The sequence below is a fragment of the Nanorana parkeri genome, unplaced genomic scaffold, assembly GCF_000935625.1.
Source record: "Nanorana parkeri isolate BGI_ZX_2015 unplaced genomic scaffold, ASM93562v1 scaffold80, whole genome shotgun sequence".
NCBI lineage: Eukaryota > Metazoa > Chordata > Amphibia > Anura > Dicroglossidae > Nanorana > Nanorana parkeri.
In genome coordinates, this window is record NW_017306348.1 from 2,555,353 (window position 1) to 2,573,051 (window position 17,699).

General features: G+C 44.2%; 1 protein-coding gene across 1 annotated transcript; it reads right to left on the bottom strand.

The window, feature by feature from the left end:
• Window positions 1–3,226: 3,226 nt before the first annotated feature.
• EIF3K (eukaryotic translation initiation factor 3 subunit K) lies at window positions 3,227–13,495 on the bottom strand. Its single transcript, XM_018576916.1, has 8 exons — window positions 13,390–13,495; window positions 10,862–10,960; window positions 9,546–9,666; window positions 8,301–8,375; window positions 7,676–7,742; window positions 6,717–6,794; window positions 5,514–5,639; window positions 3,227–3,337 (listed from the first exon to the last, which is right to left on the bottom strand). Exons 1-8 carry the CDS (start codon window positions 13,446–13,448, stop codon window positions 3,306–3,308), a joined length of 657 nt encoding a protein of 218 aa, XP_018432418.1. The 5' UTR covers window positions 13,449–13,495; the 3' UTR covers window positions 3,227–3,305.
• Window positions 13,496–17,699: the final 4,204 nt, after the last annotated feature.

Here is a 17,699-nt window from a genome sequence, read left to right on the forward strand (position 1 = left end):
GATCTGTTTCATTTCCCCCATACTATTATTATTATACAGGATTTATATGGTGCCAACAGATCGCACAGTGCTTTACAAAACTGAAGGAGACAATACAATTAATAATTTCAGTACAGGAGGTAAGAGGGCTCTGCTCGTGAGAGCTTACAATCTAGTATGAGGGGCAAGTGACACCTCAACAAAGCTGCTGAAACTTGCTGTAAACTGTTCTTATTCAGGATGAAGCCCATGTGAGCTTATAGAGCAGCTGAAGCCATTTTTTTTTTGTTTGGATGGAGTGGGGAGGGATTAGAATACCTAGAAACACCAGCACTCCAGATGCAGATCAAATGCATCTATTTATCGATGTAAATGCCGCATATAACACAAGTGCAATGTTTCAAGGTCCCGAAGGATCCCCTGAGGAAGGGGATCCTGGCAGACCCCAAAACGTTGCACCTGTGTGATATGCGGCATTTACAGCAATAGATAGATGCATTTGATCTGCATCTGGAGTGTCCCTATTTCTGTGTACATGACGATTGCCATTCGTTTACTCCATATGAATTGGGTGGGTGCAGCGGTGGTAAACAGTCAGGAGTGAGATGGGTTCATGGACGTCACTGGATTAGAATACCTGTCAGGTTTTTTTTGCGGTCCGTGTCCCCAACTATGGAGATTCACGCTCTCTATGTATCCTGGGGACCATTATCACTGAGAGTGTAAGAGAATCTCAAATTTTGGGTGGTCACAAGAAAAGGAACAGGTAGGAAATCTTCTAATGGAGACACTAGGTCTGGTGATCCTGCTGACCACCAGGGATGACCTCTCATTACTTCTTGTGGCCATCAGACAGGATGTGAAGGGAAATCTACATAATGGGACGCAGGTGGCAACAAAAACTTATAAAGGGTATAACCCTCCCTTTGCTAAATCCCACATTTAAGAAAAATGTTGTGGCTTCAGTTCTACTTTAAGCTAATGCTAGAGAGATTTAACTTGTTGCTGACTTAAAGGAGAACTATGAGGTGAGTCCTTTTCACTCACCTCATAGTTCTAGCCGACCTGTGACAATGAGACTGTCACAGGTCGGCTCAGTTGATCGGGAAGTGAGCGTTCGCTCACCTCTCGATCCTGTCACGGCTCTCTGCCGTGACAGGGAAGGGGCTGGATTCCCCCCTCCCCGATAGCGCTGGCAGAACGGACGGGGGCGGGTACAGCTGGCTCTGCATCTAGATAGGCAGAGCCAGCTGTCAGTCACGCAGCTGGGCGGATCCCAGCATAATTGTCGGGATCCGTTTCAGCTGTGGTGTCTCAGTATACCGCGAGCTACAGCTCGCGGTATACTGAGCCTAGGGTGACGGGAGGACGTTAGTTTGTGTCCTCCCGTTACCCTAAGGAGAACTATGGGGAAAAGCCCTAACCCCATAGTTCTCCTTTAAGGTATACCTGGTAATTTCAAACTTAACCTAAAAGAAATCAAATAGGTGAGCAGAAGTTACTCTTGGGTCGAAACAATCAGTTAACCCCTTTGGATCTGCAATATGTATATTAACATTCTCTTGCATGATGCCCCTTGCAGAGGGAAATGTTAACTTCTATTTTGAAATGAATGGTGCGTGCTTGTACCGACTAAAGTCCTATCTTTAAAACAAGATGTAAAAATGATTTAGGAAGACACAGTAGTCAGAGATGGGGCCTGTGTCGATGGCATCATTTTAAGACACATCTGAATTCACCGATATGTACATCTACCTGCAGATGTCCTCTTTTTGACCTGCTTTCAGCACTAGTATGGCAATGCTAAATCCATTTGATGCAAACACAAGCCTATTGAAACAAGTATTTTATGTACACATACTCCTAAGCATTCGATGGGGTTACGTTCCGATAAACCCATCGTAAGGTAATCATATCACAAGCAAAGGACTTTTATATACACAAGACACATCAACACTTTATTATAAAATACTAGGAATGCACCGATACTAAGGATTTCGGCACGTACTTGTACTCAACCAAATGCTCCGATACCGGAACTTCCGGTCAGAGGGAGATCTCCCTCTGACTGGCAGTGCCGAGGGTGTATGGAGCCGGCTTCCTTTCCTGATTGGCTAGGAACCCAGATTCACTTGTTGCTAGGCAGCCCGGCTTCCTAACCAATCTGGAAGCAGGGCGGCAGGTAATGACCTGCCTCCCCGATTGGTCAGGAAGCCAGACTACATAGGAACAAGTGAAGTTGGTTTCCCGATTAGCTAGGAAGCCAGCTTCACCTGTTGATAGGCAGCCCTGACCAATCAGGAAGCCGGATGGCACCTCATGACCCGCCGTCCAGCTTCCTGATTGTTCAGGGAGCCAGGCAGCCTGGGCAAGTGAAGCCGGTGTTCTTTTGATAGAACACCGACTTCCCAAGCAATCAGGAAGCTGGGCCATGATCTGCCGCCCGGCTTCCTGATAATCAGGGCACAAAAAAATATTGGTACCAGATACAGAGAAACCGGTATCGGTGCAGCCCTATAACATACAGTAGCCTTTTGTCCATCTGGAGGTTACTGTAAATGTTTTAGCCAATTTTAGGGTAGGCTAGGCTATGATATACAATATATAGAATACAACCAACCGCATGACAGACTGAGGACCCTGCTTCTGCTATCATGTGCCATTATAAAGAGGAAAAATCGTAAACCGATCTAATGGAATCCGAGGAGCATCTGTAGACAAATATGCAAACTTAACTTGTACTTTTCCTGTAAAAGCAAGGTTTGGATTGCACCCTCCCACTGGCCCTTTAATATAACGGGTCACCTCACTAATATAAAAGACCAGGAGAGTACAGGGCCAGGCATTTTTTTTTTTTTAAAAGGAAAACCGTAAATCAAGATTTAAATACCCCAGCTGCCTATAAATCCAGATCTACCGATTTAGAAAAGTGGTTTTTACTGTAGGTAACCTCTGCATAGGTATTTTTCATCGAAAGCGCTGTTTGTAGCAGGTTTACTTGAGTATAATCCTTGCTTGCATAGTAGACAATTAGATCTTTGCTTACGATTTGACATATGTCACGTATTCTAAGGTAAAGGTGGGCAGATTTTGGTCTTTTGTTTGAAAAGCCGTGCTCATCATTCAACCTTGACTCATAATGGATGCAATTCTAACATTTAATTTCATAATTGTTTGAGTGGACAGATTATTATCAAAACAATGTTCTAGAATCTCCATAAAACTCAGAAGGTATTAGACAAGAGAGGACCAATTTGTCGCTTTTATTATCTGATGGAACAATTGCTCTGTACATAAAATAAGTTGTATTTCCTTAGTGAAGATCATCATTGAGAGGTTGCCATAATTCCAGAAACACCTGCAGGGAGAGAAGAAACATGTTCTTAGTAAATGGAAGACTGAACAACCTTTATTTGATTTGGCTTTTCATTCCTTGTACTTGTACTCACCCAAGTGCTTCAAAACTTATCCTGATAGAGAAAATCTTCCTCTGACCGGCAGTGCCATGAGGGAACATAGAGCCGGCTTCCCGGTTATGACTTGCAGTCTGGTTTTCTAATTGACCGGGAACTGGGCTCCATGCTGATTGGCTGGGAAGCCGGCTTACCAGCTAATCAGCATGGAGCCGGCTTCCCGGGAAATCAAGAAGCCAGGCAGCGAGTAATGACACGCTGCCCGGCTTCCCGGGAAGCCAGCTCCATGCTACCGGAAGTACCGGTACTCTGTATTGGCGAGTACCTTAAAATATAAATACGAAAAAACTAATTACTACCCTTATTGCACTAGCTGTTTCCCTTTTATTTTTCTCTCGTGGGTTTTAGCAAGAATTTAACTTGAATGAGGCCCTGCGGGGGCGTTCAGCCTAATAATGAAATGTGAACCTGACCTGGTGTAAAACATTTACAAAGTACCTGCGTTTGCCGTTAAACTTTTTCCTGTGTCCCTGTAGAGCCCCTTGGATTCTAAACCTACACTATACATGAGGTCTTAACTTCTGCCCAAATCGAGATTAGTGGGGATATGACATCAAAGTGACACTAAACTCAGGAGTTAAACCTTCAAAATGCATTCAAGTACCTTAACTATTAACAAAAAAATGTATCTTATTTGGGTAACACTCGGCTAGTTTACTAATTTGTATTGAGATTGTAGTCCATCACAGGAGTGAGCTTGAAAAGGAATTGGATAGGAAGCGCTACTGCCCTATTAGTTGTAAATATAAACATAGATGTATTGTATAGATATAGACACAAACACAAGTGTATGGTGATAAATATGGTGATAATAACACATATGTATTGAACCCAATTGGATTGTAGTGACCAACAAAAATAAAAAGGGAATTGGGAGAAATTATTCACTATTTGCCGATTCGTGTGACCAGTGTGAGGCGGCGTAGACTCGTGGTGTGACATCAGTGAGGGGCTGGGAGAGAGCTGTCCAAGGACTACGCGTTTCGAGGCCAGTGCCTCTTTCTCAAGCTTCCCACTCCGGCTTGAGAAAGTCTACGCCACCTCAAACTGACAGCGAGACACAGTGAGCCGCGGCTGCAGAGACTCAGCGGGTTTCCCCCGCTTGACTCTCACTTGAGCCGTCGGGCTCAGCCTGGCCAGCTAAGACCTGGCGACTCTCCACAGGGACATCCCATGTTACACCAGCCCCAGACGGAGACCATTCCACTAACGTTTTTTTACTCCTGATAGGCGTCCCCCTGGACAGAGTAACGCCTATCCCACTAACCACCAACGAATCAGCAAATAGTGAGTCATTTCTCCCATTTCCCTTTTTATTTTTGTTGGTCACTACAATCCAATTGGGTTCAATACATCTGTGTTATTATCACCATATTTATCACCATACACTTGTGTTTGTGTCTATATCTATACAATACATCTATGTTTATATTTACAACTAATAGGGCAGTAGCGCTTCCTATCCAATTCCTTTTCATTGTGCACAAGCAGGGTCCCTCTCCCGGCCCTAAGGAGGCAGCACGCCCCCTACCACTAGTTACTTAAACACACCTCACATCTCACCAGAGTAGTGCGCCGGCCCAAGTGGCTCCGTCGGCTAACGAAGGGAAGAGGAGTACGGTGACGTCACGGACATCGACGTCACCGGACTCCTCCCCCCTTCCCTTTGTTAGCCAACGGAGCCACTTAGGGACATCGACGTCACCGGACTCCTTCCCCCCTTCCCTTCGTTAGCCGACGGAGCCACTTGGGGAAGGAGTCCCTGTGAAGTCGATGTCCGTGACGTCACCAGATCTCCGACGGAACTCCCTGAAGCCGGCGGGGAGGTGAGTACTGATCAAAACATTTTTAATCGATCCAAAAAATTTACGATTAATCGAGGAATTAATCGTTAATTTCCGCAGCCCTAGTTTTTGAATGTATCTTTAAGATGATTTCACTTCTAAGTTTAGGGTCACTTTAATTGATTCCTTTCTTCATGCTTCTGCATGTTCAAGCTCTGAGAGTACTGGGGAAGATGGTGTACAATAAGACGGCATGCACGAATGCTGATACACTTACTGTCAAAGTCGATCTTTTCCACAATGTTTTTTGGTTTGATGTTCTCCTCCTGGTTACATATGAAGATCTTGCCGTTGTCGGCTTCCGTCCAGCCGTATTTGCTCATCCATACTCTGAGCTGGGGCTCTGGTAAAAAGGAGACACAGGAATTAAATATTTTTTCAATCATTACGTAGTCTCTGGAAATGGGGTTATGTGTATGTTTAAATACTGCCAGTATAGTCATCTGAAATCTAATCAGACTATTACAACGCACAGTGCTATCATCTTATCATGCTTCTGGCACTCAGGGCAGAAACTGCACACAGAAGACTTAAATCACTGTAATAATAATACTCATCCTTAAGCAGGCCATAGAAGACTCAAATTCTGGCCACAACTCGAGCCATGGGGGACCCTGCATGCACTGCCAAGGTCAGCAAAAGTGGATTTAAAAATCGATGCAAAGTACCAACCTGAACAACGCATGCAACAGTCAAGCTGTACTATGCCCTTTATTTAATTGTAGCCTCGCTCCCCTTGGAGATAAGAATAGCACAGGGCCTCATGATGCTCTCCAGCATCCACCACCTTTGTGACCCTAACCTTACCAATCTTTTGGAAAGGATAGCAGTGTACCCATATGGATTTCAAATGTATATTTAGCTTGTTTTCACACTTATATAATGGTGGACACTTAGATGTGTTTCTGGGTACTATAAAGTTTGTGATCCTCAAACAACTACTAGTGGAACACATCTTACTGTCCTCTTATGGCAAAACATAACTCCACTTTAGCATTTTAGGAGTGCTTGCTGTACTAGGAAAGATGCACTATATCCTGTTTTTTACTGACATAGTCCAACCTCCATCAACAGGTTCTAGTGATTACATACACACTCATAGATTAGTAGCAGCAATACATCTTCTGAACAGACAAATACCCAATATTCAGCAAAACCAGAGCTTTGGTTTTAAGTGGCAAACAAGCCACTGCCACTAGTGCAGTTAATCCTTGTTTTCACTGATGTGTCCCTCATGCAATGTCTACTTTACACTAGCGGCTCAAATTTAAATTTTGTAAATATTATTTTTCTAGCAGTCTCATTTGTCTGCCGACAGATCTGCACTCCTCAGGACTGCGAGAGCCATAGAAATAAAGGCAGGTGTTTCTAATCCATTATCCCAAAAAGGCTGATATTTGGAATGATTTTAACAACATACCTGACAGATCTCCAAGCATCTCAGCTAAAAGCCACCGGTCTATGTGCTGGTATGTGATCCCCACAACATGGCAGATGACTGCAAAAAAGACACAGGGATAAAATAATCAGGATAAAGGCACTGCAACATTTAACTCAGCCAACAGATTCACTACCCAGCATATCTTCCCTTCTTACTGAACTTGGGGCCCATTCAAACAGTGATCCAGCCAAATTAGAAATATGGTAGCTGCCATTGGTGACCAGTTTTCAAACATGGCAGGGAACAATGTCATGATCCTGGCTGCTTTAGTGAGTGAGTGACTTTGACCAAGGAGGCAGTCATGTAACTCTGAATAGCCTGAACTTTCCCCCTGCGCACCCTGTGCCACGTGCATGCAGGCCTATAGAGTAAAATAACAAAGTATTCCCATGCTCCTGTTAGGCCGAGGAAACACAAAAAACTGAGGCATGCTGGGGGTAAGCGCCCTTTTATTTGGTGTATGTGATGTGTTTCCTGTTTCAGGTGGGAGGAGACTATCTCAGATGATGTCCTGGAAGATTACTTTGGAAAACCTGACAGCACTGAAGCCATCGTCTGTAAAAAATGGCAGCGCCTGCCAATCTATCCTCACAGATTCACTTTAGAAAGCACAGGTTTTCACACGTATTATCAGTTACATCTTTCAAGTGTCCTGGCACAGGTTAGGCTCACTGGAGACCAGTTCCTTATAGTGGTCACAGGTGGCCAAGTATCGCACAGAACATAGTAAAAGGTGATCGATCTGTCTCAATGAGATTATGGCACTGCTAGGACTTATTAGATGTTTGCCATCAACAAAGCCACGAAAATGCAAGGTTAAAAAGGGAAAAAAGATATGACGAGATTTTTCAGAATGTTGGAAGCTCTAGCACCTCTGATGTTATGCTAAACCTAATAGAAATATATAGTCCATATATACTCCACACTGTCTTACTTACATTTCCTCACAGAGTCCTCAAAGCCAGCAACACCATCAAGGAGATCGAGATTCTCATCCAATGCTTGCTGGGGTGAAAAAATGAGAGAGAGCCAGGAAATAAGTAATATGAGCAGAGAGTACAGCATGCAAGTATGCTTCTGAAACACAAACCCCCCATCCAACTATATATGCATAACCCTTAGCCTGAACCTAACATAAAATTTACACCGTCATGGTAAGAAGTTGTGCTATAGAAGGTTTAGCACATATTTACAATGTGTGTGAAACAATATCCATTAACCCATAGCTACCAAACATCTGTTTGCTCTGTACTGTGCAATAAAGTACTACACATCTCAGAAGCACAGCAAAGCAGAAAAGGCAATCTCACAAGAACACCTTTGACACATGTCCATCCAATTGTCTGCACTGACCTCCATACCAATTTTTATGGGGCTGATTTATAAAGTGTTCGCCCAGGGTATAGCTTCATCTTTTCAGCTCCTTGGCTCCATCAAGTGGCAGTAACGCACTGCAAGCATCATTTACTCAGCTATACGCTGGGTGAACACTTTATAAAATCAGCCCCAATGTAATCCAAATCTGGCAACCGTGAAACTTCATATAGGAAAAGAAAAACTTACCCAAAAAGACTGAAAGTGACAGGTTTCTAGAAGGTCTCCTAAATACAGGATCTGTCTGATTGGACGGTCTTCTTGCTGAATGTTGGCAAGTTAAGGAGATTTAAAACAAGAATAATGAATGCACCCAGTTCTAATATATCTCTCTATTTAAAGTGACCCCAATATTATTTTTTGCCATCTTATCTAACAGTACCTGTGCGGAGAGGCAGTTGCAAGTTTGTTTATTGTGCCTTCTCTGGTCACAGCTCTCTAGGAATAGCTAGCAATACAGCATAACAATTGACTTTACAGCTAGTCTACACCGATACAATGACATTTCTCCTTTGCCAAGGCTGGACTTTTTCGCTGACTGCTCCACTTACTGAATTTCATGTATTGCAGTTCCGGCTTCAGAATGTAAAGTCAGTTTTTACACACTGCACAGGTACTGCTGGAAATAAAAGCACAAGAATTTGCAAGGGTCACTTTAAAGTGGAACTAAACGTACCTCCCTCGCCAGCGCTGACATCTTCTGGTCTTCTTCCGAGTTTGCCATCCTCAAACATGTTAACTGGGTGGTCTGGAGTGACATAACTCCTGTGCATGCACATCCTGGCATGGAGCCATTCCCAAGAGTATACACTTTATAGATTTTTGCAGGCAGAAACATAAAATGCAAAAAAGACAGAGGGGGATTTATCAAAACTGGAGCAGACAAAATCTGGAGCAATTGCCCATGGCAACCAATCTGCTTCTTGCTATTTAAAAAAAAAGTAAAGTTCTGTTTTACTTTTAATTGCAAAGCATGAGAAGCTGAAAAACAATGCAAATTCCACCATGTCCAGATTTTACTCTCCCTACATTTATCAGAACTTAACATTATATATTTTATTAGACTGGGAAAGGTTAGAATCTGACAGGATGTGGGGAGATTTAACCTCACTTCCTGTCCAGAAACAATCGGAACAAGGATAGAAAAATAAGGGAAATGATGAGACATTAATGACCCTACAGAGGTTATCAACTAATTCTACTTGTATGAAAACCCTAAAAGAAAGGTTTGGCTAAAGGAAGAACTGCCTCAGATCAACACTTGTGCTTCCAACACAGCAGGAAAGAATCTCTTTTCTATGGGCCATCTAGATTCTCTGGGACGTATCCTCTTCCACATTTGAAACCACGTTGTATCTACCACACAATTCATATTAAACACATGTTAAAGTTTTGTTTGTCTGCATTTCTCTTTTTCTGAGAGTAGGAGGATACATGAGCCTGGTCGATCATACACTTGCAGAGCGTGAAGTCTGTGTGTGGAAGGTTGGTCAGAGCTTTGAGGAGGACCTGTGCGGTGACGGTCGTCTGGAAGAAAGCGGGATTGAACTGATAGCTGCAAAAACAAAAGATAGAAACACTCAGAGCTCTTATCCTACCAAAGTATTTGATATACTTAACTAGAGTACAGGTAAATAGGACTGTTATTTGCAGCAGCCAATTAGATGCTTGCTCTCACCAGCAATATGTAGTATAGTATTACACTGTGCTAGCCACTGATTGCTGCAGAAAGTTTGGAGTTTAGGTGATATCCCTTTACTGATGAACTATAGTTATTAAAGATGCAAGTTTTTAGGGTTAAGTTTCCTCTTTAAAGAAGAACTCCAGGAAATATTATAAACCCTTGCAGTGGGGCTACCCCTGCACTGTAAGTGTTAAGTGCCCCTTTGTGTTTAGGTTCAAAAAAAAAAAAAAAAAAAAAAAAAAGTTATACTAACGTGAAACTCCGAGCCAGCTTCTTTCTAGACCAGTCCTTCTAGCGCCTCTCCCCTCCTCTGCAGCAGTCTAAGGTCCCGTAAATCATCACAGTGTATAGACGTGAGGACGCTGAGGAAAATTCCAATGCTGCTGGAGGAGGAGAGAGTCTGGAGGGAGCGTCGTGACAGCTGGCTCGGAACCTCGGGTGAGTAAATAACTGTTATTTCTGCTCCCTAGACAAAATGAGCAAAACCCTTGCCAGAGGAGTAGCCCCACTTCAAGGGTTAATCAAAATATTGCCCTGAGATCTAACTTACGCATGCAACACCTTCCTGCTCCATTGTGATGCTTATTAAGTGTAATGTTTTAAGGCAACTCATTCATTTTGAAACAGCTACCAACACATAGCAAGGGTTGAAAATTGGACCCGACACCCCCACCCCCCCTTTTTTTTCCCTACAATGCACAGTGGTGTGCTACAGGCTACTGTAGTTGTGCACTGGAGTGCCATTCTCAATGAACGTCACTGCAAATCATCATTCAAAACACTGCACGTGCACATGTACAGGTGTGCAGCCAATCTAATATATCATCTGTTGGAGGAGATTAATACAACCCATCTAGCTCAGCCCTATACGGCCTGCAAAAGACTGACTGGCAATGTTTCTTTGTCTTTGCAGTACTCTGAATTAGAAAAGTAGTCGGGGACCTGACTGAAATTTTTTGCCCGAGACGCCAAGGTTTTTGTTTTTTTCTTGCAACATGTCAAGACTGATTACTTGTAGAACGTAACTTACAATTAACATAGTGCATGGAATGATGAGAATACATACAGTTTTAGCACTGCTAGGTTGGCTTCCAGGTCATATGCGTTTTCCTTTGCCTGGGTCTCCACATAGCGTTCTAGAGTAGCAAGATTTTCCGGATTGTACCTGTGGATGAAAGACAGACAACAAAAAGGTATTAAAGAGGTTCCCCGGCTATTTATTTTAATATAATAAGAACATCAGCCAAAAAGCAAAATTCATCTTTAGGACACACATGTGAAAACTGTTTTAGCTCCTGTAAGGCACGGCTGCATTTCAGCAACATAGATTTAACTTGGCCCCAACGCAGGAGAATTCGACCCTTCTCTTTTACAAAGCAATGCATTGTGGTGTGCTGTAGCACAGGTGCATTTTGTAGAGGAGTTTCGGTGCTATTCAAAATGAAAAGCAAAGGGATTGCTGAGATTGGGGTGCTGCAGTAACGTTCATACCCGCAACGTGACAGTGTACCGGCTCTCACATATGATTCTTGTGAATCACAAACATGCCAAAAACCACAGCCAGGTTCTGTCTTTCACTGCACATTACAATATATATATAAATAAAACCACTTCAGCTCTTGTACCTGGATATCCCTTACTAGAGCAATTAGAAGAAGCAGGTTACAAAATATTGTACAGTCACATCGGTCCCTGCCCTCCAGGAGCTTACAATGTATGTGTGTGAGCTAGGGACCTTAGAATATAAGCTCCTGGAGGGCAGGGACTGATGTGACTGTACAATATGTAAAGTCCTGCACAAATAAATACCTGACCTCCTGGTGATCCTGCCACCAAGGTCCTTGTTTAGGCATTTCCTGTCATGGAGAGACAACGCTCTGTCCCTGTCAACCTATTGTGCTCCTGCATTGTCACTCTGCCATACAGGTCTCTGATGCAGAATACGATTGGCTATTTCAACGCACACTATGCAAGCAAGGTCTGCTGTTGTCACCATCTTGAAACCCACCCTGAGGAATGACAAGCAGCCATTATTGGGGTGTACGTAGAAATAAAAGTGGCTGTAAAAAGGATGCAGGAGATCAGAAGGAGCAAAAAAAAGTAGTAAACATGGCATTTGTTTATGGCACACAGTGTCATTCAATTGAGGTTTACATCTGCATTACCACAGCCCATTATGACAGCCTTTGCAACTGTTAAAGCAAACACCAGATCTCACATGATGGCATTGGGAACCATTATTTATACACTATATTGCCAAAAGTATTGGGACACCTGCCTGTACACACACATGAACTTTAATGGCATCCCAGTCTTAGTCCGTAGGGTTCAATATTGAGTTGGCCCTTTGCAGCTATAACAGCTTCAACTCTTCTGGGAAGGCGTCCACAAGGTTTAGGAGTGTGTCTATGGGAATGTTTCCCCATTCTTCCAGAAGCGCATTTGTGAGGTCAGGTACTGATGTTGGACGAGAAGGCCTGACTTGCAGTCTCCGCTCTAATTCATCCCAAAGGTGTTCTATCGGGTTGAGGGCAGGACTCTGTGCAGGCCAGTCAAGTTCATCCACCCCAAACTCGCTCATCCATGTCTTTATGGACCTTGCTTTGTACACTGGAGCGCAGTCATGTTGGAACAGGAAGGGGCCATCCTCAAACTGTTCCCGCAAAGTTGGGAGCATGAAATTGTCCAAATATCTTGGTATGCTGAAGCCTTAAGAGTTCCCTTCACTGGAACTAAGGGGCGGAGCCCAACCCCTGAAAAACAACCCCACACCATAATCGCCCCTCCACCAAACTTATCACTTGGCTCAATGCGGTCAGGCAAGTACCGTTCTCCTGGCAACCGCCAAACCCAGACACGTCCATCGGATTGCCAGACAGAGAAGTGTGATTGGTCACTCCAGAGAACACGTCTCCACTTCTCTAGAGTGCAGACAGTCGGCGACTTCTGCGCACTGTGCGCTTCTGCATGGGCTGACCCCGCTCTGTCATTTTCCCAGTTGCTTCCACTTTACTACAATACCACTAACAGTTGCCCGTGGAATATTTAGCAGCAAGGAAATGTCACGGATGGACTTATTGCACAGGTGACAACCTATTACGGTACCACGCTTGAATTCACTGAGCTCCTGAGAGCGACCCATTCTTTCATAAATGTTTGTAGAAGCGTCTGCATGCCGAGGTGCTTGAATTTTTACACCTGTGGCCATGGAGGTGGTTGGAACACCTGAATCCAATGATTTGGAGGGGTGTCCCAATACTTTTGGCAATATAGTATTTCAGCTGCTTCTTAAGGTGCCCATACACCTTACAATTGTCTGCAGATTTTCTGTGGTCAGATGGAACAGATTGTCCCATGTGGAGATTACTCCATCCACACAGTTAAGTGTAGATGGAGGAATCTGTTGCACCTTTTCCATCTGACGATAGAAAATCTGCAGATAATTGTAAGGTGTATGGCCAGCTTAAGGAAGAGTGTAAGGCAGTGTAAACCCCATTGACAGGTTCTCAGTCTGTGTGTGTAATATAAGGGAAGCCCTGTACACGCTGGCCGTACAGATGTAGACAATGGCCACCTCTGGCCTTACATATTTACCTGTCGATACCCCGCAGTAATTTCCCCACATTTGCTCTCATCTGTTCAAACGAGGCCATGTTGCTTGAAAATTGGTGAAAGAGACCGGAAAAGGAACCGGGCACACACTTCCTGTTTCCGCACGACGCCAGGAGCTGGCAAATCTTCCGCCCACACTTGGTTTACGTGCGTCTGACGTCACTCCATGAGTTCGGGGAATGGAAGCACAAAGATGGTGGCGGGCTTAGATTTGAATACAAAGCAAAATTGGGGACTCTTTCTGGTTCCAGAGGCCTCGTTTTATGAGAGTCCAAGCTGGAGATGTCAGTCTTCGGTAAATTAGCTGAAACCTTGTCCTTGGTTTTAAGTTATGAAGAAAAAGGAATAATATGAGTTATGTTGCCCATAGCAACTAAAGATTGATAATCGCAGCTGAAAATAATCTGCAATATCTGTAAATTAAGTGGCAATCTTCAGGGTGACTAGCAAGCTAGTAAACTAACACAATGGGGCTAAATTACCAAGGGGCAGTTCATATAAGGGTGGTCCACTGCTGTGCCTTTTAGCCCCCATTCACACCTGAGCTTTGTGTTGCCTGTAGCTCAGAAAATTAGTTTTTCGTGCAATTTCGCACCTAACAACCATCTCCCTGTAACTAGCTTTTCATTGGCTAAAACACAAGCCTGGAAAATGTGCAAAAATAAAAGTCAGTTGCCTAAAACGATTGCGCTGAAGTGTGAATGGTGACTAATGCATGCAGGGCAATGTACAGTGTGCGCAGGCACTAAAACACATACATCGCTCCCTTAGGCTTCATTCAGATGGGGAGCAGCATCCATTGCCCCTCTGAAAATCGATTTGTGCTTTTCACTGGGCGGTAGAGAAGCCATTTTATTTTCCTGTCCCAACCGCATGGCCCTATTGATTGCAATGGTTACATTTCCCCAGCGGCACTGACTGCCAAATGCAACACGCTGCTTAGAATTTGCTGCAGCCATTGCATGTGTACAAATGGCAGCAATGTTAAGATTTAGGTGGGTGGTCAGGAGGGGGTAAAAACGTGGATCAACCGCCTGTTTTCCTGCCCCTAAGTCACCCGCGTGAACCAGAGGAAACGGGCGACCGGCTAAAAATCACATCAGTTTTTTACTTCCTGGTCCACTTTGGCACAATTTATGTAATTGTGCCCAATCAATGCATTGTATAAAGGTTACATCAGCAGAGCATTGCTGGGAAATCTCATCTGTAATCTCACGCGATCTCAGGGAAAGGCATTTTCCTCCCCTGAGATGATGTGCATGGTCACATGTCCTAGTCACATGTGCCAGAGTTCCAGGAAGTAAAGGGAGATCTAGTAACCTACCCATAGTAAAAATGGCCTCTGTCAGAAGACTGGGGAACAGAAGAAAAATAAGGTATGCAAAGAATAAAAAGGTGTATTTGGTATTATTTTGAAGATATAGGTACCCCTGTAGATCTTCAGCGCTTCACACTGGGCAAAATACATACAAACCCCCTCTAGGCCATCCTGCAGGGCTTTTTGATTTAAATTACCTGGTTATACTCAACTAAGTCAGCTTTTCTGGTCCCTGGTTGCTACCTTCTCCTACTGTGGGGGGGGGCCGCTAATCCAGCGCTGCAGATGCATAAGAGACCAGCAGTCCCCTGGCACAAATGTCACTCCTCCTCTGGATCCAGAAAGGACCCACCGCTAGACAGTCAATAGGAAGTGTCCATGTCACGCAGACATTTACATTATCCTGGAGAGAGGCTTTAAAGTAGTGATTCCCAACCTGTGTAACCTCAGGACCCACATTTGTCCTTGGTCATTAGGTCATGACCCAAGTCGCACCGCACTGAAACGCATGGTGTTTTCCGGTGCAGGCGATCGGACTGTGGGTGGGAGGTGCATTTGAGGTGCCATTCAAATGAATGGCAATGTGACACACTTTCCACACCAGAATGCGCGGTAGGTGCAATTTTGGGTGGTACAGCGCGTTAATCGCACTGTACTACTGTGACCGGGCCCTCAAAAACACGCACAGACACACACAAGCACATACACAATCTCACACACTCAGAAATTCTTGCACACATACAGGCATGCAGGGACCCACTGAACATGGGGTCGTGACCCACTTTTAGGTCACGATCCACCAGTTAAGAACCAAGGCTTTAGGGTTCGTTCACCTTTTAAACAAAAAAATAAAACAAATCCCTAAAGACTCATCTCTTCAGGGAAGCCTATCCCACCTCAAACTAACCACTTAACCATCACATTCTCAAACAATTCATCCCCACACAGCTACCTCCTCATGTATCATTTCCCCCTCCCCTTTAGATTGTGAGCCCTCGGGGGCAGGGCCCTCCTTACCATCTTGTCTTGAATTGTATTGTAATGTCTTCTGTATATTGTAAAGCGCTGGGGTTTTAGGTGGACTGGCCCTTATCCCGTGTAATAATCTCTTCTGATCCTTCCTAAGATTCTCATTGGTCAGCTTAGTCATCTTTTTTTGCTATTAATTAATCCGGAGTACGGACTGCTTTTAGTTGTGGTAAGGCAGGAGGTGCGTTGTGTCATTCAGAGTTACAACATCGCATTGATGTGATTGGGCCCTAAAGGAATAAAGATATGCGGGGGCCTGGTGTGAACGCAGTTCACCCAAGCCCGCACAGACTGTAACTAACATACCCCTCCCAACCCAATCAGTTGGGCCAGGGGCATTCACAGCCCCATTGTGACATATAGTTGCAGGGTGGGGAATGCCCCTAACGCAACTGATTGGGTTGGGAGGGGGATGTCAGTCACACAGGGTTATTCACATAAGGGTGAAGTGTTTGGAGAGGGCAGGAGAAGTGAACAATCTAGGACAACATAGCTGATTTGGAAAGAATCTCCAATTCAGCTCACTTTCCAGTTCAGCTATGATGTCCTAGATTGTTCACTTCTCCGGCCTTCTCCAAACACTTCTCCCTTTAGTGAATAGCCCTGGCAGGTTTGGGCAAGCTAGGTTTGCACCAAGCCCCCTGCATATCACTGAGAAAGTCTTTTGACCTAGTAAGGTGAACATTCATTTTGGAGTGTGTGTATAGTTTGTGAATGGTGGTGAATGTTCACTTTGCACAGGCAGGGTATATGTACATGGGTGTTGTTGTCCTTGTTTCGAACGCAGGTCAGCAGAGCAGGTAATGCAGATTACAGTTCAGAGGCTGCATTTGACCCGCTTTAAATGTATCAGCTGCAACATGTCCCATTGAGGTGCGTTTGGATTGAAACAATGCAGGTCAGATGTGGCCTTTTCTTGTCAAATGTTGCTGTGACATAGATCAGGATTATTGAATGCTAAAGTAAAATCAGCAGCCTCAAAGCATGCGTTACATCAGGTAAGCAACTTTGACCCCCCCAGCTGTGGCGAAACTACAAATCCCGTCATTCCTCTGTCTCCGGGAGTCATCCCTGTGGCTGTCAGAGTCTTCCAATGCCTCATGGGACTCTTGTAGTGTTGAGGAAATCACAGCACAGAAGATACACGCTGCAATCTTTGTGGAGAGTGACACTTGATATCACATAAGATGTGACCCATCCAGTCTGCGTACTCGCATGGATGACAGCGTACAGCCGCATCCTCCCATAGGGAAGAACAAGCTGCTGCGCGCAATGACATACAGCACCTGTCCCTCCCGGGAGCGGCTGTTTACAGGTGTGCACGCCCAGTGTGTATGATGCCTAACAAACTTTATTGCTGTCTGTGTCCTTGCTAGAAAGACAGAGGCAGCCATAAAATTGTGTTTTTATTCTATTGATGTGCGTTGCTGTTGGTGTTCCTCAGGACATGAAGCGAGAGGACATTTCTCCATCACGCAGGAAGGGAGGGAAATACTTCTGTACATGGTCACAGGTAACAAAGAACAAAACTGGACAGGGTTTTACCCTTTCTGATTTCAATAAAGAACAACAAAAACAAGGTTGAAAACAATGACACATATATCATTTTTATTAATACGAGTCACAACTCAAACCGCTCTGCTTACAAAACACATAGAACTCTGTTAAAGCTCATGAAACCAAACAGTATTATAAAACCAGTAAAAAAGAAGATTCCAGTTAAAGGCAAACTGGCCTATTCTAGTGCAAGTACAGTTGAAGGTGAGCTGGGATGTAAAGCAACGTACAGCATCATCCTCCATGTACTACAATAAATATTCTCCAGGAGTGCGCAGCGCACTTCCTGTTATAATCCTTTAGAGGTAATGTAAGCTCCTCACACGCATAACCGTTATGCTGTATGTCTGTCTATTGCTTTTCCTGCATGTTAAACATGAATAAGTCA

Excerpts from the sequence above, each read along its gene's own strand:
- EIF3K (XM_018576916.1), bottom strand. The coding sequence starts at position 13,448 with ATGGCCTCGTTTGAACAGATGAGAGCAAATGTGGGGAAATTACTGCGG. Across the intron at positions 7,743-8,300 it reads GTCACTTTCAGTCTTTTTGG|CAAGCATTGGATGAGAATCT; the intron begins GTAAGTTTTTCT and ends TTTTCACCCCAG. Across the intron at positions 6,795-7,675 it reads TGAGGACTCTGTGAGGAAAT|TCATCTGCCATGTTGTGGGG; the intron begins GTAAGTAAGACA and ends TCTTTTTTGCAG.